Source organism: Stegodyphus dumicola, chromosome 7 (genome assembly GCF_044657685.1).
Source record: "Stegodyphus dumicola isolate Sdum_Otavi_A_Nest chromosome 7, ASM4465768v1".
Lineage (NCBI taxonomy): Eukaryota > Metazoa > Arthropoda > Arachnida > Araneae > Eresidae > Stegodyphus > Stegodyphus dumicola.
This window is the reverse complement of record NC_140774.1, coordinates 26,595,360-26,615,962: the sequence shown is the minus strand read 5'-3', so window position 1 is coordinate 26,615,962 and position 20,603 is coordinate 26,595,360. Positions and strand designations below refer to the sequence as shown.

The following is a 20,603-nucleotide window of genomic DNA, read 5'->3' as shown; positions in this document are numbered from 1 at the left end:
GCCATCGCATCTCTTTTTCATTTCATAGAATGTATTGGTGCCTCTGTGGGGGCAACTGTTGAATAAGGGAGAGTTTGTTTACAACTTGCTGATGCATAAATGATCTTTTGGACTTGGTTTAGGAGTCTAAACCAAGACTCCTAAACCTTGGAGTTGTTGTCCTAAACCTTGTTGCTCATCCCCTTGGTTTAGGAGTCTAAACCAAGGGGATGAGCAACAACAACAACACATTTTCTTTCCTTTGGTATATGAGATATTCTTGAACTAGTTTTTTGTATATGTGTGTGTGTGCATGCGTATCATAAAATAGCTGCTGTGGGAAAATGTTTAGTTTTTTAATGAAGTGGGAGAATTAAAATGATTTTTAGAGTTTAAATATAGAATTAGAATAAAATATTTTATGGGAAACACAGCCTTCGGCATGGAAAACTCCTTATTTTTAGTTTAAATGTGCTTTAAACTTTCAGCAGTAAAATTTTAATAATAAGAGAATGACAGTGTTACAAAACGATCAGAATTTCGTTTGCTATTAATGCAACTAAATACAGATGAATCATTATTAATTTCTGCTTATTCACAAAACTGCTTTTCTGTAGAAATAGCATAGTTTACATCAAGTAGTGGAAACATGTTAATAAAATTTTCAATATAATAAGTATGCATATGCTATCATGCACAAAAGTTTCCTTATTCCTAACGCAGAAAATCCCTGCTGCAGTAAAATAAGAAGGTGTATCTGTTGTTTATCATGAATTTATTTTCTTATCTGTATGTAAGCTTAAATGTCTTCATCTAAACTCTGCTAACAAACATACAAGCCAAATGGAAAATCTGGAAACATGAAGGAAGCCAAATAATAGAAATAAAATGCTATGTGTTGTGCACATTTCTCTGAATTCCAAGAATTGCTGCATGACATGTGTAAGCTTTCAAGCTTGCTATTTCTGGCAGACATGGGTTATAACTTTAATATGTAAAATCTAAATAAGTTTTACTTAACATTTCCTTGTTATATAATTTTACCAAAAAAGAGTAGAAAGTGAAAGCATGTCTGCATATTTAAAAAATGTGGCCCATTGCAAATGTAAAACTTCAGATTATTCTTCTAAGTGCAATAAATCACATATTTCTAATTCATAAAATTACATTTCATTAATCATGTTAATGAGTCAATAATGTATAAACATTATAATGCATATTTTTAAACTAAATGCATCTCTTTATTATTTTCTATGTTATTTTTTTATATAAGGTGAGAATATCTTGTTTCTAATCATATGTGTGTTGTGTTATTTGTTTCAAGTTAGCAGTAGTTTAATTTGTAACATATTTATTTGACACTTTCTTCTGTAGTGTGGAAATATGGCTAGAGAAGGACTTAGAACTCTTGTTGTGGCCAAGAAAGTTCTTACTGAAGAACAGTATGCTGATTTTGAGGTTAGTTAGAAATTTCATCATTTATTTGAAATCATTATTAATGAAGTTCTATATTTTTTCTATTGATTTAAATATTAAAATTTTTAAAAAAAGTTTTTTCTTAATACTTTTTTTAATCAATAACAGAGTAAAAATTTTTAACATATCTTCATATTAAATTTAAAATTATGTATAAAACACTGTTTGAAGAAAGGAATTTGAAAATCGAGAAATATTTAAATCCTTATTTTTCTAAGGGTAATTATAATCCCTTTTTTATCTTTATTTTACTTATTTTTTTTTTAAATCATTTCTTTCTTATTTTCTGTATTGTTGCGAAATATACAGGCGCGGTAAGATGGCTTCCCCACAAAGCAGTTTTAGGGTTGCGATATTTGGTGAGAAATTGCCCATTTGGTGACAAAATTGGCGATATACCATGGACGGTTGGAGAACTTTCTGGAACGAATTCTTACCGGTTTAGCCCAGAATGTTCCCGAACACAAGCTGAAAGCTATATAAACCCTGCTGCTCCACAGTCAGTTAGTGTGTGTCTCGTTTAGCAAGTCAGTCCCTGCGGAGTCGATCGAGTTGACAGCCAGGCAGCGAGTGTCAAGTGGGGTCGTCGAGTGCACCGAAGGAGTCTGTTAAGTGTATCGCGGTTACTGCATCATTGAGAGAGCGGGTTGAGCTCCAGGAACGACTGAACCGAAGAGTCGGGAGCTGTGCTCGTGTGTCGTCGAGTGCATCGCACGTATTAGCGTGGAGAGTCTCGAGAGTACTTGGAGTTCCGAGAACGACCAAGCAGATTCGGGAGCTGTACTCCGGAAATCAAAGTCGGGTGCTTTGCAGGAAGCTGTCTCCACCGTGATAGCCTGATAACCTGAAAGCTATGTCGCTGATTGTTCCAGTGTGTTTATAGTAGATCTTCGACAACTGTAAAAAGTGTTATTGGAGCTGTCCTGATTAATATTGGCTAAATAAAGTGTGTTTTGATACTTCATCAAGTGTTGTCGTTATTCACTCCAAATCCACACAAAACCCCATACGAAAGTAAAGGAAGAAAATAACGTAACAACTGGTGTCAGAAGGAAGAAGAAAAATGCAACAATATCATTTCTATATAGTGTTTTAGCTTCAAATGTTGAGAGCTTTAATTTTATTTTCTTATCTTTCTAATGTCTGCTAAGTACTGGATATCAAAGATTTGAGCGACTTCCTGAAATTTTTAATATTAGTGATTATTTAAGAAAGTATTCAGGGTGATTTGAGACTAGAGGAATAAACCTGTAGGTGGGTTAGGGTACACCTAGATGACTCGGAATCCCATAACAGTGTAGGGTTGGAAATGCAATCCTAACATGATACGGAATATTATGGGCTGTCACAGGAAAACCATCAACAGTTTTCATAGAAATCAAGCACATAACCTATAATAACTCTTCAGAACCCTTACCACTAACGCTTGCTCATTTCTTAGTTCAACTTTTATTTTCTCTTCCAGTAACAAGAGTATGCGGAGAAGACCTGTTTGGGTCTAAACATTCCTTGATCAAAAGTTATAATGATCAACAAACCTTCTTAAATCATTCTTGGAATTATTGGAGGAAACATTACTTTCTTTCCTTAAGGTCTATTAGTTTATGTCCATCTACTAAAATATCTGGTTTAAGTTGAGGATGTTGTCCTTGTATATGACGACTGCTTCCCTAGGAATTTGTGGACAATAAATAATAGGACGATAATAGAGATTTATCCTGATAGAGATCGTTAGGTTTGCATCCTGTCTCATAAAAACTCAAACAGGTAATTTAAAGAGACCAATACAATTGCTGTACTGCCTTGAAGTGTATAATTAATAGTAAAGAGCAACTGTGTAATGATCTGATTTTGTTGTTTTGCATATATATCATTTTCATAGTATCTTTATTGATTGTTGTTAAATGTCATTTTTAGGTTGTAAAGTTTGTGAATTTTGATTTTGCTATGATTGATTCATGTCTCTTATTTAGTAATTAATTTATACGTTGATTTAATGTGTTTAAACATTACTTGATTGTTATATGCTATTTGATGTTGTTTAAATAGCATTTAAAATGTTGTGATTGATTTAGCAGTATTGATTTATTATGTATTCGGTTTGTGTGAACGTAAGAGTTCATATGTGGGGAATGTTGAATAGAAAGAATATAAATGGCACTGCTTGGCAGCAGAATGCATATAATGTAGAAAAGAAAAAGGGGAACCATGTTTCAGTTCATATGATTCCCAGAAAGTTAGCCCACCTTATGATAAGACATCTGTATGTATGTATATATAAAGGAAATAATAAATGATAAAGAACCAGCTGATGCTTTGTGTTCCTATACGGGCCACCATTGTTTTTAGGCAGTTTTTATAGCAACCATAAACCGGCATTTCTGTTTTATGTTTTTTTTTCATGGATGAAGCTCTCTGTCAAGAAGGGATCTTGCATCATTACTGTGTTCATGTAGGAGCCAAACAACCCACAAAGTAGGCACCCAAATACTGTCTGGTAAGGGTTTTCTCTGAATATATGTGTGGGTATTGTTGCTGATTATTTAATAGAGCTATATCTCTTAGCACACCTACTGGATGTTCGAAAATATCACATTTTTCTGGAGGAGGTATTGCCATAATTACTCAACAATGTTCTTAAGTCTGTTCGTTGAGCAATGTGGTACCACTACAGTGGGATCCAGCTCATTTTACCCACGTGCTATGGGGGTTACTTGAAGAATATGTTTGCACAGCAGTGGAATGGGCATGGAAGACCCATCCCATGGTCACCGTGATTACTTGATTTATCTAGCCTAAATTTCTTCTTTATGGGGGACCCTGAAAGCGATGGTCTATGAGCTGGCCATTAGTTGTTATAACATAGAGATTGTTTCAAGAATCTGTATGGCTGCTGCAAATGTCCATGACATGCCAGGTATTTTTGAAAGGGTTTGACAGTGCCATGTGTCGTCATTGTGAAACCTGCATAACGGTGAATGTTTGGAACTTTGGTCATTTGTTGTTAAACTGAAAGTATATACGTATTGTAAATTATCACTAAATAAAGAGTTTTTCTACCCATTATCAGCTTGTCACATCTGCATCTTTATTTATCCCCCAGCTGATCAGAGATAGTACGGGGAAAATGTGTTGGAATTTATTGCAAACTGACTCCTGACTCTCCTGATGATGAAGGTCCTTGACATTTTGCAGTGTCGCATGAGGTTTGAAATCTCAGATGTTTTAAAATGGCACATCTTTGTAGCTGCTGCAAATGTCAGACAGATGCCCATCATATTTCGAAACATTCGAGATTCCATAAGATGCCCATGTTACAAAACTTCGAGCAACTTCATTGTCAGGAAAGTCATCACTTATTTTAAGCTTATGGTCTTTAAATGTCAATTTGAGATTATCATGTATTCATATTTTCCATCCTGATACCTGTATGGGTAGCTGTTGTCGATTTTCCTGTGGCAGTCCTTAACAGACTTCTATCTCATTAGGATTTCATTTTTTTTATTCGAAGTCATCTACCCCTTCTAGAAGTTTTAATTTAAATATAAATAATATTTAATACATTATTTATAGTTTGTAATATATGAAAAAAATTTTCTCTGTTTTTTTAATGTATATTTACATAGTACTTAGTCATTAATGCATAGTTACATATTATTTTACTGTCTTAAAATTTTCTCTAGGCTCGCTACAATCAAGCAAAAGTTAGCATTCATGATCGAACTGCTAAAGTGGCTGCTGTCATTGAAAGTTTAGAGAGGGATATGGAATTGCTATGTCTAACAGGTGTTGAAGATAAACTTCAAGATAATGTACGCCCTACATTGGAGCTTCTTAGAAATGCAGGGATCAAAGTAATGTTATCTTTTCTGTACATAATCATAATAATTTATTTTTCTGGATTTGATGATGCATATTAATTTCTATACTTCTTTTTCAATGATTTTTACATAATTCAGAAACAGTTTCAATCTAATTCTTTGTACTTGTAATAAAACCTTTAACCCCATTTTCCTGAACAAAACTACTCTGAACTCTTGATTATTTACACACATATAGTTTAAAATAGTTCTATAAAATTCTAATTAATGTACAGGTGTTGCAAAATATGAGCCTTTTAAAAATTTTAAATGACTTGGTTTGCTTTATGATGTGAGGCCGCCTTTGTCTTTAAATGTAAATCAGTCTTAAAATCTTGAGTGTATAGTAGATGAAGTTTCTCATTATAAGTGTTTTGAATAGGTGTTATAATTTTTTTAAAAACTTTTTGTAAATTCACTGTTAATACAGTACAAAGTCCGTAATCCCGACTCGTTGGGACTTCGGCGATTCCGGATTATTGTTTTTTCCGGATTATAGATCATCAATTTAAATCTGGTAAGATGGCATGCAGAAATTATGCAATTAAAATTATGAAACCGTAATTTATGAAATAAAGAGCAATTATGATCTAAAGGGTATCAAAATTTACAAAAACAAAGCTTAATATTTATTTGTTTGCTTTATTAAACATTTCTTTCAATGTAAGTTGTTTAATTTGCTTCGTTTTTTGTGCTTGTACTTTCTCTTTAATTCTATAAATAGACATAATTTCTTGTTCAGTTACAAAGTTCCACTGTTCAAGTCGTGCAACTGCTGTGTCGAGAATACCGACTAATTTGTCAATCGAAATTGTTTCGTTTTCGGTAATGTCTGTGTCATTTTCTTCACTATCGGAAGCGATATTTTCTGGATCTAGAACCATACTACAGATTTCGCCATCCATTAATTGATTGATGATTGGGGCATTGTCATCGCAATGAAAAACTTCTGTTATATCATCTTCATTTATTACCACTTCTCCACATTTCTTTACGAAATCCAATAACTGGAAAATTTCACCTTTAGTTTGTGATGCCCAAAAACCTTCAAATTTGCAGCTATCATCTTCATTTTCCTTACCATGAAATATGGTAGCTGGCCATAAATTATGCCAAGCATTTTTTAACATATCTGGAGACACATCCTCCCACAATCTTGCGATGCTCCACACAGCAGGTGTTATGTTAAAAAATTTTAAAAAGTCTTGAATAGTCTTGCCATTGTTCAAGAAATTTAACATAGATTTTAAAAATGCTACTTTATATTTGCATTTCAGCGCGTGCACTATTCCCATAATCATAGGTGAATGATAGATGTACAGTTTGGAGGGAAAAATAAGATGGATACATTATCTTTCACTAAAACTTGGCATGGTAAAGTGAAGTATGCGCCGAACAGTTGTCAAGAATCAGGACTATTTTTGAGTCATCAGGTAAACCAACTGAATTCAAATGTCGCCGAGCCTCGTGTATAAAATGATTTTCAAACCAATCATTCATCGACGCTTGTGTCATCCATGCTGTTTTATTTGCGCGATATATAACGGGGAAAATCATTACTCCTTTAATGCTTGAGGTCATGCATGTTTTCTAATTATGAAAAGTTTGCACTTGTGCGTTCCTGAAGCATTTGTGCACGCTAAAATTGCTAGTCTCGCTTTGGAATCTTTGACACCAGTTGGAGCCTTTTCTGTAGAGGTTGCCAAGGCAACCTCTTGCCAGAATAGACAAGTTTCATCAGTGTTGTAAATTTGTTCTGGAGATAATTGTTCACTAGTAATGAGTTCAAGGAATTCATCTGGAAATTGTTCAGCAGCTTCAGTATCAGCTGAAGCGTTTTCACCTGAAATTTTTAATTGTCTTATACCATGTCGATTTTTAAATTTGGTTAACCAACCTGTCGAATATGTGCACTCAGTGTTTAAGTTCATTTCTTCATGAAATATTTTGGCTTGGCATTGGACCCGTCAATGGCACACCCTCGCTGCGACGCTGTCTGACCCATTCAATCATCACTTTGTCATGACCGTCACTTTTAGCATAATGAACCCTTTTTCTGTTATTCATTGCAAATGGGGTGTCGGAATCCACAAAAAATTCAAAAAGTTCCTTTTTATTTTTTGCTTGTGTCATATACAGTTGACTTTCCTATGTCATACTCCTTGTATAATTGTGAGACGGATATGCATTTATCCATTTTTTGCCGCAATTCCACTTTTTGTTTGATGGATATCGAAACATTCTTTCGGTTTGTAGATCCTTTGGCAGCTCTCGAATTCGAATTTCTTTTTGACATAATCGAAAGTTCAAGCTTAATTTTTATAAAATTGCTCTAACAGTCTGCAAAAAATAATAAGCCAGATCCAATTAGAAGATTAGGGAACAGCACAATCTGTAATATTAATTGAAATGCCTTAGAATCTGTAACGATAATTTTAGCGTAGCTTATATACCGTCCGTTATACATTAAACGCACCTGCGTAAAGCATACAAAAAAAAAAAAGTTTGTGGCTTTGAGGTCCAGATTATAGATAATTCTGGATAATGGACGTCCGGATTACGGACTTTGTACTGTATTTTCATTTTTGGAAATGCAAGATAAATGAGTGAAACACATCAGGCTGCCATAAGCAAAAGTCTATGAAATTAGGAAAAACATGGTACCATTACTTTATAGTTTTTTTTGGGTTCACTTCTTTAAATGAAAAACCCATGGAAAAAATTATGTATATGAGCTTTTATTTAGTGAAGTGAATCTGAAAGACTTACATCATTGAAAAATTAGATGTTTTGTAATCATATTTATTTGCTTCAAGTTATGCAAGTGTCTATTTTATAGAAATTATTTGCATAATTGGCAGAAGAATTATGATTTTTGTGTGTTACCATAAGTATTTTAAGTAACATGATGATAATTTATATATTTTAGCGGTTTCTCAAGTTACCATTGAAATTATTATTATGTAGCAACTTTTTTGTAAAATGTCACGGATATTTTATCAATAAATTTATTAGTGCTTAAAAGTGAAAGATAATCTTGTGCATCTTTTATTTTTGTAATGATTTTTTAATTATTTTAAAGCATACAGTATCATCATTAAAAAAAATTTAGTATCACACGAAGTATTTTGCGCATCAAGTGTTTTTGCATATAATTAGAGTCTTGTTTCATTAATTTCTGTGACTCCTTTTTACTATATGAGTGCTTATTTTTACTTGCTTCTAGATATGGATGCTTACTGGTGATAAACTTGAAACTGCTATAAGTATTGCAAAGTCTTCCCGCTTAGTTGCTCGAAATCAACAAATCCATGTATTTCAGAATGCATTATCACGTACAGAAGTTCATTTAGAACTTAACTCCTTTAGAAGAAAAAATGACTCCGTGTTGATTATTAAAGGAGAAAGCCTAGAGGTTAGTTTCAGAATTTTAATTCAAGTTTTCAAAATTTGAATATTCTTATTTCAATCATCTTAAGAGTTTTTTCTGGCCATTTAAAGGTGTGGTTAAATTTTGTATTTATAAATTCACTGGGAATTTTGTAAATTTTATATGACAAAGAGGGTTGAATTTATATCTGATGTTAAGAATTTTCATAAACTAGCTTTCTTGCAAATCCACAAGTTGTGTTTTCACAGGTATGCTTTTAGTTATGGTTGCATCAGTTAGCAGAAACAAATTTGGCATTTATTTTAGATAGAGGAATTCATGCAAAATAGAACTTGGAGAGTTTTCTTTTGGAAAAAATATAAGATATCATGGAAGGCATATTGGAAATAGTATAAGATATCTGAAACAATGTGTATGATTTTCAATAAGAATGTTCCTACCAACTTTAACGAATTTATATTGCCCAATTTGTGAAATGAATGTTGTGCAGAAAATATAAATTAAATTTTATAATGATGTATGCTTTCATTATGCTGAAATAATTTTTATGAATTTTAAGCTTTTCATACTGTATATTTACACTGTTATTTTATTTCCTAAATTTTGTGTATTCCGTTTATAAATTATTGTGTATTATATGTCTCTTTCAGTTGTGTTTAAAATTTTATCCTAAAGAGTTTATGGAACTAGCCTGTCAGTGTCCGGCAGTTGTGTGTTGCCGTTGTTCTCCCACTCAAAAAGCTGAAGTTGTCAGGTTGATTCATAATCAGACTGGCAAGAGAACTTGTGCTGTGGGTAAGAATTATAGTTGTATAATATTAAACTCCATTTAAAATTATATTTCCAGATTATTTATATTTTTTTAATTATATTGTATTCTAAATTTTGGTTATTGCACTGTTGAAAGTATTTAATGTTATTATGCCTTTTAAATATTGGTAAATAATGTTTTCATATTTAATAATCATAGATGCTATTACGTAAAGAATGTATTTGATTTCATATGTTATCAAATTTCCTTAACTGATCAGTTGTATAATTAGGGGAGGAGGAGGACCTATTATGTGAAGAGATCTGTTATTTGGAATTGTGCAAATAGATCTTTTTCAATTTAAGTAAGATAATTGTCAAATAAAATATAACTAGCATTAAAAGTATGTTTTTAAATAAAACTTCACATATATGTTTTCAAATTAAAACATTTATATCAAGAAAAAATATGTAGATAATATATACCATATCACTATAAAGAAAATTGTTATAAAAATGCAATTTTGTTGCTACTGTTGATTGTCATATCTCCTGCACTGGATTTTGAGAAGGAAGAAACCAAATTATTGCTTATTGACTGAAACGTTATGTGCTTATGTCACACATGTGCTTGTTGACAATACTCTGTAGCAGTGAGTATCATGGTTTGACTGTATTTTTTCCCCAAGTAACAACATGCTAATTCTGTATCATTGCTTAACTCAGAAACCAGCTGAAAGCCTGATAAAATCAGCAAATAATTCCTTCAGCTTACATGAAATTAAATATGGACTTACAATAAGAGCAGGAGTGCTGTTCTCGTACCAATTTTTATAGTCAACTTTTTTGTTTTTCTTTTCGATTAATAGATTTTAATTGATTTGAGAGAGTTCTAATGTATTACAGTTTGAATAAAAATTTTGGCTAAAAAGTAGTCTATTTTCTTTCTGGTGTATAAAAGAGAACTAGTTGCTTATTTCCATTACAAAGTGCAAAAATTGAACTGATCATTATTATTAGTTTTAAACTAAAATGTTTTAAGGTTTAATTATATTCATACTGCATGTTTGAATGTGAATTTATCATCTCAGTACTAGAATCATTTTTCCAAATATGACTTAATAATTGATATAAACTTCATGGTAGTAAAGTAGGAATTGGTTGAGACTGGGGGGAAGAAAACATGACCTGTCTGTGATTGTAAAAAATAGACACTTTAAGGTCATAGCAGCCCTCCTTTTATTTGCAGGCTTATATGTGCCCTCGTCACCTCACAGAGGGAACTGGTTAAGCAAATTAGAGGACTTAAATCCCCCCCGGCAGTCATTATCATGGTAACAAGGAATAGTTTGGGAAAGGAAGGCCTTGAAGGTGCTTATTCTAAATTGACACATTATAGTTAAGTCAAATAATCTATAATCTGAGTGACTTGCTGTCAGAATTCAACTGCTTATTGAAGACATTGTACTTACTAATTTGAAAATAGTTCCTAAAAAAAAAAAAAAAATTGCTGTTAGAAACATTGAAATATAAAATACAGGGTGACCCAAAAGTCAATTAACATGTGAAAATTCAATAGTTCATTGAATAATGTAAGTAGAGGGGTAAAAACTGACACACATGCTTGAAATGTCATGGAGTTTTATTGATAGCACAAAAAAAAAAAAAAAAAAAAAAAAAAAAGTCCTTAAAACGGCCAACAAATGCCCCTTCATATGGTAACAAAAGCAATAATTAGAATAACAAATGGTTTTTAGCAAAATCTGTGTTCTGTATAACAAATGTTCAGCATGTTGGCTGTCATTCATCAACAATACATATAGTCAAGGGATAATGTGAACAGCACTGTGTAGCATATCTGTAGGTATGATGAGAAATTGCTCTCAGATGTTGTCTTTTAGCATCTTGAGGTCGGACGATCGCTGTAGATTTGTGTTTTCAGGTAACCTCACAACCAATAATCACACAGATTGAAGTCTGGGGACCTGAGATACCAAGTATGATGGAAGTGGTGGCTCAGCAGGCGATGTGCTATAACTATTTCATATGTGTAACAATATGGGGTGAAGCGCCATCCTGTCATACAGGTCTTCTACAGGTCTGAATAAGCCAGACTAGATGATGCGATTCTGTAACAATATTTCAACTATTCAAATAAAGTTGAAATATTTCCAAAAGTTAATAGTATAGGGCTTGATTGCTGTCTGGGCTCATAATACCTGGCTTTAGGGCCTATGATTTTAGAGAGGTCCAAAATCTCTTATTATTTCTTGTAACATTCATTTTTCTGTCATGAAAACAAGGAAATTATTATATTGTGCTTTGACTGCATATTATGTCGAGAGTCCCAGAGTGCCTTAGTTATATGCCTTGGTTGAAAACTATTTAGAGTGTAATATTAAATCACTGTATGCTGTTTCCCTGCTTTATTTAAGTCAGAATTTATTATTCATAGTTTAATTACAGAATGTTAAAAAAAAAAAAAGCGCACCTTCTGTGAGCAGCAAATCTATGAAAATTCTGCTTTCAATTACAATAAACTAATTTTCCTTTGTCCATATCCTCTCTGAATTCTTTCATGCATCCTTGATTAAGTCAGTTTCAGCAAATATTCAACAAATTCACACTGCCATTTCAAAACATTTTCAAAATTGTTTAGTTGAAGAGAGTATAATTCTAATTAAATTTCATATTTAAGTTCATGATACATGTTCTTGGCTGGCTCATAAAAGGTTTAAGACCTTCAAGAAAAAATACAAAAGCACTTGAAAGAAATTGTGACTGCTTCATAAATAATAATAAATTTGGAATATTTCATATTACAATATTTTCCCACTGAAAGTGATTATAATAATCTAATCATTATTCTGAAAAATCACTCAGTATAATTATTTTTTATTTACTACAAAGAGCTAGGTAAGAACAAATTTCCATTGAAGTGTTCATATGTGACCTTCTTATCTTATCAGCAGAATTTTCTTGCTTCTCTATAATTTTATTACATCTCTTTTCCCAATTCTTTTTGTGGTAACTAAAATGCTTGTGTAGAAGTAATATTACTCACTTTTGAAAGAGTGTTCTATAATGTTTGTGGCAACACCCCCCTCCCCTTTAAGAAAGATTTTCAAATTAAATTAAGAAATCTATTTTAATAAACTTTAAAAATTAGTTAAATATTGTTGAATCATTGCAATTGTCACTCTTATTATTATCATTTTAATTTTTACACTATCTATTTCACTGAAATGACAGTTAAGTGAATTATTTTTAGTGATATTTTCCAAAGACAAAAGAGAAATTTACCTGAAATAGCTATTCATGTTTCACTTTTTGTAGTAAATTAAACAGCATGCTTTTCCATTGATCTTAAATGTTACATAAATGATATCTTTCATATGCACCAGAATAATAATTTATATATTTTTCAGATGTGATGAGGAATATGTATAGAGATTCACTGTTTTAATTTTTTCATGTTTAAAGTTTCATATATGTTCACCATTTTTGTAGGTGATGGTGGGAATGATGTGAGTATGATACAAGCAGCAGATGTTGGAATTGGCATTGTTGGCAAGGAGGGAAAGCAAGCATCCTTGGCTGCAGACTTTTCTGTCACTCAGTTTAGTCATATTGCTCATCTGATCTTAGTTCATGGGCGATACAGGTTAGTTTACTGTAAATATAAATTTATAGCATTCACATTATGAATTATAATTTATATTTTACCCATTGCTATCAATCACTATTTAATTTATTAATTGAATAGTGTTTGAAACATATTTAAGTATTTATCGATGTACTAATTATAATATTTTTGTTTATGTTGAATTTTAATTTGGGGGACATTGAGAGTTTTGGTGTAGTTTGAAACTTGGTGCCTTGTCAAAAAAGCATGCGTGCTGTAAGTTAAACTTTAATAGGTGCTTTTCATGAGCTTAACATAACTGATGAACATGATATATAAACCTAGGAGATCTGAGAAAAAAAACATTAACACAAGATGGGAGTTGGATAATGTGTGATTAACTTGACTGGTATGTCAGCAGGTACTTGGTTGCAACAGTTTCATACATTACCTCATATAAATGTTGTCTGGGACATTCAGTTGGATTCCTATTTCCTCTATAATCTTCGACACTTCCTTTTCGTGTTAGGATTCCATACATCAGATCACAGTACGATGCTGAAAGGAATTGCAGTTAATGGCCATGTCAATAACTAGATCAGGAGGACACACATCTTCTTATCTTCTGCTGCGAGACTATATAGTGTTGAACTTTGCACTTCTATTTAACTTGACTGGTATGTTGTAAAGTACTTTGCTGCAAAAATTCCATATATCAGATTGCCACACCATACTGAAGAGAATCGCAACTACTGGTGATGTCAATAACCAGAATGTCTGAAGGGCATATGGTCTTCTCAGACTCATCTTCTTCTCTTCTACCGTGGAACTATACAGCATTCAACTTTATGCTGTCCAACACTGTGTAGTTGCAAGGAAGAAATGCAAATTTCAAGTTACAAGTACTTTGTGTATTTTGTGATTAAGAAGGTGGATTAATTTCCCCCCTCTCTCTTATATATGTTCTGTGCTTATGGAATATATTAAGACCCAAAGTAATATTAAAAATCATGACTTCAGTGCTTTTTAGCTTGCAATTATATTTTGGTTGCTAATGAATGAAAATACTAATGCTATTTATAAAGCTATATATGATCATAAAAGCTAAATGAAAATAATTTTCAGTCTTTAATAGTTGACTTTATGTGTGTGTGTGACTGAGAGTGAGTGAACCTTTTTTCTTTGCATTGCATGACACATATATAGACAGACCACTTTTTTTATTGTTTTTAGATAATGTAAGATATATTATTCATATAACTTATCTTTTTTAAACTATGCAAAAGCATGCTTCAGTGATTATTTCTTTAAAAAAATCTATTTTAGGGTATTTAGTATACTCTAGGATTTATCTCTTATTGGAGGGAGTAGCGTATGAATATATTTCGAAAGTATCATTCATGGAAAACATTCTTTGTGTATGAAAGGGGGGAAAACAGTATTAAATTTAGCAGTTATGTATCTAGAAGGTAGCTTGTTGCATATACTACATGCTTATGTCATATTAATAATTTAATAAGCTCTTAATAAGTAAAGTAACCATAAGCTTATGATAATTTTCTTTTTTTAGTTATAAGCGATCTGCTGCCCTGAGTCAGTTTGTCATTCATCGTGGCTTAATAATATCAACCATGCAAGCATTTTTTTCTGCTGTTTTTTACTTTGCATCAGTGGCTCTCTATCCAGGTTTCCTTATGGTTGGGTGAGTAATGGAAACATATTTCATAGAAATCCAAATGTTTTAATATTTAATTTCAAATAAGCATTTGAAACGAAATGTAGTTCGTAGTATATTTAACAGCTTCAAGAAACATGTTTTCATCTTTAATTTTTAATAAAATTCTATGCTGATATAGTACAGGATAAAAATAGTACGACCACATAATTTTTTCTGTTATACTTGGTACCTAAATATGATTGATAGAATATAACAACATGAATGTGATTTCAAATTCATGTATAAACTTTATATTTGTTGTACATTAAGAATATGCATGTGCAGTCTGTTTCTTTAAAGTGAGAACTTCAAGGTTATTTTCTGCTGTTCAGTTTAACTGATAACCATGAGAACAATAACCTGCATAAAAAGGTCAAATTGCTTAATTTTTAACCCCCATTTCATTTTCGTTTAGTGTTTTTTGCATTATGAAAAAAAGCCCACAAATGAAGGCTAAATTGAACTACAGTCTCAAATGACATGGAGAAAATAATTGTTGTGTGGTGATGGTGAGTTACAACTGTAAATGGGGGTGGGATAGCAATGGTCTTATTTTAAAGTAGCAGACTGTAGGAACATAAGCTCTCAAAAAAGGTTCATGTAGAAAACTGTTTCTGAGAGGTGAGGTTTCTTAAGCATTTATTTTTTTGCTGTTGCACTGGCATCAATAATTTTTGTGATTTCAAAGTATATGATGTTTTCTTTTGAATATATTATTTGCATTCTGCCAACAATTAAGTTTTTTTAACAATTAAGTTTTGGTTAAAAATGGATGTACTAAGTGTAAAAAGGGAACTGTGTTTTTTATGTCCATTGCAGCTAGATGTACAAATAAAAGTATGTCGACTAGACTATGTTTCAGTACCTGGGTGTGATGTTTTTGAATATATGTTCCTACATGAATAACAATTTTTCTGTTGGATCTATCTTTAAAATTTGTGTCAGAAATTTTGAAATATCATGTATGGTAAAAAATAACATGAAATTTAAAATAAAATATTATACAAAGATTTTATGTGTTTCATTTTATGTATTTCTATATGAAATTTTTTTAATAATAATTGCTCCAAAAAGTGTATATTTTGTGATTTATTTTAATAAGCTTTTAAATCTGTATACCTGACTTCTGTGAAAAGAACTGCTAATATTTTTTTCATGTGTATCATGTGTTTTTAATCTTTAATCAAGTTAAATTTTTTAGTTTTTAAGGAATAATAATTGCCCATCTTTGTTATTGGGAATTACATGATGATAATTTGATGTACACTGCACCAAAACATTTTATTAGAAGTTTGTTTCGCATTGCTTCAGCTTGCATGGTTCTGTTGGATGGCATCTTAATTTTAAAATAGACATTTTTTACTGGGCTTTAAAAATATATATTGCTTTAAGAACAATGACAGAATAATCTCATTAAAAAGCCTTTTGTTTCCTAATTAAATCATTATTTATGTTTTGTACCTCTTTAGCATTTTTACGATGTGCTAAATCTTGATTTCTCTTAGATATGCCACTATATTTACAATGTTTCCTGTATTTTCATTGGTTCTTGATAAAGATGTTTCTCCAGAAATCGCACTTACATATCCAGAATTGTACAAGGAACTTTGTAAGGTAAGTTCAAGCAGCCGTCTATAACAGACATTAAAAAAATATGAAATCATTTCTTTTTATTATGTAATGTGTATATGAGATAAAAATATGCAAATCAAAATTATAACTTAAATTAGCAATATCCCTTTAATTCTTTATTTTAGTTTGGTTATTTTCCCTTTCTGTTTTAAAGATAGATTGCTTAATAACTTTTTTCGGGGGGGGGGGGGGGCGACTACTTCATTTCTGGATTAGTCCATATAATATGACTTTTATATAACAATGACAATATAGCTAATGTAGAACTTAAAATTTTCAACTAAAACCTTTCTCTAATAAACCCCCATACTGGAAAACTATGCACTTGCTTTTTGCACTTTGGCCTAACGAGACTGCTGCTTACTGCTTCTCTTTTTACCACAAAGCTATGAAAACGTGTAAACATGTTGAAATGGACATGATTAGAATGCAAAGTTATTTGTGGCCCCAAATAGTAACTGAAATAAAAATGAATATTTAACTTCCCTTGGCTGTCAAGTTTGCTGTGTTTTATGGATCATCATTTATGCATATTCATATATCTATAATGTTATATCCATCTAGTTGAGATCGTCTCAAGTATAGATACAGCAATGGAAATTCATCTGTAGAAAGAATTATAGAGTCTTAACTGCAAGGATTGAAGCTTTGCTATGACTACTAATTTTATTTTGCTCTGCATCCATATAAAACATCAATCTTAATCTATTCATTATCCACAAAAGAAAAAAATTCCAATCTTCTTCTGCAGCACTTTGAAAATTAATCCAGCCATAGTGTTTGCGTTAAAAGTCATGTAATGAGTGTTTACAAGGCTTGAACCTTCCAAATCATTGCAACTACTGCATTCCCAGTGCTTTTGAAAGTCATCAGTCTCTGTTTAAGAATATGCTTCAAGCCTTTGTGTGCAATAAATGTATTTTCGCTTCCTCTTTTCTTTATTAATGTTATGTTCATCAATCAAGAAACTCAAAATTATAATCTCCCACAGATATTTATCCATAATAGAACTCCATAATCATATTTTTCCAGTCATGATGTGTTACATTACAGTCACTTCATTGAAAAACTGAAATAATGCTATCGATTTTAAAATTTTACATGAAGTATTTTTTGAATAAAAGTAAGATTCTAATTAGTGCAGCTAGAATTATGTCATCATCATACAGAAAATTGCTAACATGTAATGCTATTTTGAAATGTTTAATATGTAATCTTGTTTTTCTTATTAAAATTTTAAAATGTTGCAATTTATATTTTGAATAATCATAAATCTCAAAATTATTCTATATTGCTCTAAATTTTATAGTATTAGTAATTTACTTTTGTTATGATGACTAAAATTAATTAACGAATTTAAAGATTTATAGTTATGTTATTTAGGGAAGTTATTAAAAATTACTGTATTAATAATTATATTTCTGAGTTATTATTTAAAAAGCCTTTGAATTATTTAAAAAATTTTATAGTTATTTTAAGAATGAGCTAAATGTAAAAATTGCGTGTGGTAATTTTGAAAAATGGATGCAGAAAATGGGAATAAAGTTGCGTTTTTAATATAATGTAGGAAATATGAAATGTTTTGATACTAAATATTATTATAATGAGTATAGAACAAGCATGAAGGTGCAAGTTGGCAAAAACAGCCAAACAACGCGCGGACACAAAATTACACAAAAACTAAATGCGCATGCGCGACCTCAAAAAAACACATTTTAATAAAATATCAACCTTTTAATATAAAAAGTATTAAACATATACATATAATTAAACTAAAATTATACTTGTACTTACTATTTTGCTACATTAATTTTGTCTTCCACTTGTTAAAAAAAATCAGTAAATCACCAAGAGATTTTAATGAATTAACCTTCTTTAAGATGCTCTTTATGTAACTTAATTTAACAGTTGATACATGGATACTGTACACAACATTACAACACACTAATATACATATTTATGTTATATATTTCTGCCCATTTTCAGGCAATGAAAAGTTTTAGAGATAAATATATATATATATATATATTTGTAATAATAAAATTCCATAGTCAAGAATACACTTAAAATTCTAACTATGTTCTTTTCATGTTTAATGGCGACGGTCTCTTATTTGAAAGCACGTGGAATTAAATCCACAGCCCCGTAGTCAAGTTGTTTTTCCTGCCTTTTCTACACGTACAGTTATATGTTGTTCTGGAAATATTTAAAGCAAACTGGATTGGCTGACGTCATTTCTTGGAAGCTCTGCCTTTCCAGAGGCTATAAAAAGACTCGCAAAAGGAATATCGGGGCTTTTTCTTAAATGTCATGATGCAGTAAACTTCATACAAAAAGTTATTAGTAATTCTTTTTATTTACTCCGGATATCTGATTTTTGTAACTGATATTTCTCCTAAATAATAATAAATGGATCCTGTTTTTTAAAACTATCGTCTGATTATTTAAGCTACGACTAAAGCTGATATATCACAAGGAGTCGGCAGGATGGGTGTACCTAAAAGGAAAATAATTCCAGTGGAAGAGAAAGAACTTTTTAAGTGCAAGTTAGGTCTGTTTTTTACAACTGAAGAATTGTGAATTGTGATACAGCTTTGTCTTCGAATTTTGAGCGCGTCTCATAGTTAGAACCGCACGATTTGGATATCGTCTGCTGGAAAGAAGCTGAAGAATTTCAATCATTTATGCTGTTTTTTTTTTTTTTTTTTTTTTTTAAACAGCACACAAACGAGCAGGATTAAATAGTGTACTCAACAGCCAAGTAAGAACATATTTTAAGAAATTATTTTTTCTCAGTGTGTGAACTAAGCTGCTACAACAATAGTTTGGTTTAAAATTACTATGTTAAAGTAATTCCGAGTTTATTTAAATTTCAAGTCTTATTCTAATTAATAGCATTTTAAGTAAGATTTGATATTATCCTGAAATGTGTATTGATAATCATAAAATTTGAGAATACAAAATTTTTATTTAAGTCTATTATTCTATGAAGTGTTGATAATACTCTGAAGAGTTTTTGGTTTTAAAAAAAAATTAACTATTGTAAAAATATTTTGAGAAAAGTGCACATTTTTTGTTCTCAAGAAAATTTTAAAGTTTCAGTTACAATGTCGACAAATCAGGAGCCTGTTAATCTTAATGATTCACTTAACGTGAATCAAGATACAATAGATTTAAATATTATTCCATTTGAAGATTCTAAGGACAGTGACATAATTTCTTGGTTAGGTTATTTTAACAAAGTCTGCCAAAATAAGAGACCGTCGCCATTAAAAATGAAAAGAACATACAGTTAGAAATTTAAGTGTATTCTTGACTATTATTTGAATTTTATTGTTACAAATATATATATAGAGAGAGAGAGAGAGAGAGAGAAAACTGTTACTATAGCTTTCAGTTATCTTCACTTTTAGTTCAATAAATAGTACTTTATATAACACCAGAAAAAGTAGTCATGTAAGATAATATAGTTGCAAAATAACATATAGTTAAAGGAGGAATATAAAAAATAACTATTTTGTCTCAGTCTCGCTCAATCCTGATTAAAAAATTTCTAGAGAAAAAGCTTTTTCTTTTTTGCTACTTTTGCAGCTAACTTTTCTAATTTCCATTTGTGAGCTAGTCTCAATTTCTTTTCAGTAGCTTTTATACAATCCATTGATACTTTTTTATTTTCTTCTTTATTTTCTTCAATGTTTAATTGCTTTTTTTTTTTTTAGATTCTTGCTCCTCCTTTTTTATCTCTAGCTCTTCTTTGTACAGTTTATGAGCATTCCTTAAATTTTTACATAGAGTTTTGTGTACTGGAGAATGCAAGTGGTCATCCCTTTTAAAAAATTCCTGAGTTGACTTATTGCAACTCAAAAATTTGTATTTTACTGTTTGTATAGCAGACAATGTGTCTACTCGGTCACACTCCTTGTCTAACACAGTCCTCATAGAACTTAAAGCACTCACAACTTGTGGCCCATGAAAACAACTTAAAATAGCTTTTACCATTTTGGATAAAGCTGGATAACTGCCATCTGCAAATGCTTTGGCCCACCACTCATCAAGTCTCATTATTTTTCCATCTATATCTAATGGTGAAGCTCATGTTTTATCAATTTGGTATTTATGCACTTCTAAATTATATGAAATTTTGTCTTCTTATATCAAAACATTCTGGATTAA

The 20,603-nt window shown here is 31.1% G+C and overlaps 1 protein-coding gene across 2 annotated transcripts in view; it reads left to right on the top strand.

Moving 5' to 3' along the window:
* LOC118186690 (putative phospholipid-transporting ATPase IIB) overlaps nucleotides 1-20,603 on the top strand; it is a 111,176-nt gene that overhangs the window by 70,327 nt on the left and 20,246 nt on the right. For both annotated transcript variants that reach the window (XM_035356814.2, XM_035356813.2), the window contains exons 16-22: nucleotides 1,354-1,437; nucleotides 5,139-5,309; nucleotides 8,542-8,730; nucleotides 9,357-9,501; nucleotides 12,967-13,120; nucleotides 14,652-14,783; nucleotides 16,304-16,412. In XM_035356814.2, coding sequence (XP_035212705.1) covers nucleotides 1,354-1,437; nucleotides 5,139-5,309; nucleotides 8,542-8,730; nucleotides 9,357-9,501; nucleotides 12,967-13,120; nucleotides 14,652-14,783; nucleotides 16,304-16,412 — 984 coding nt within the window. The remainder of the gene's footprint in view (nucleotides 1-1,353; nucleotides 1,438-5,138; nucleotides 5,310-8,541; nucleotides 8,731-9,356; nucleotides 9,502-12,966; nucleotides 13,121-14,651; nucleotides 14,784-16,303; nucleotides 16,413-20,603) is intronic.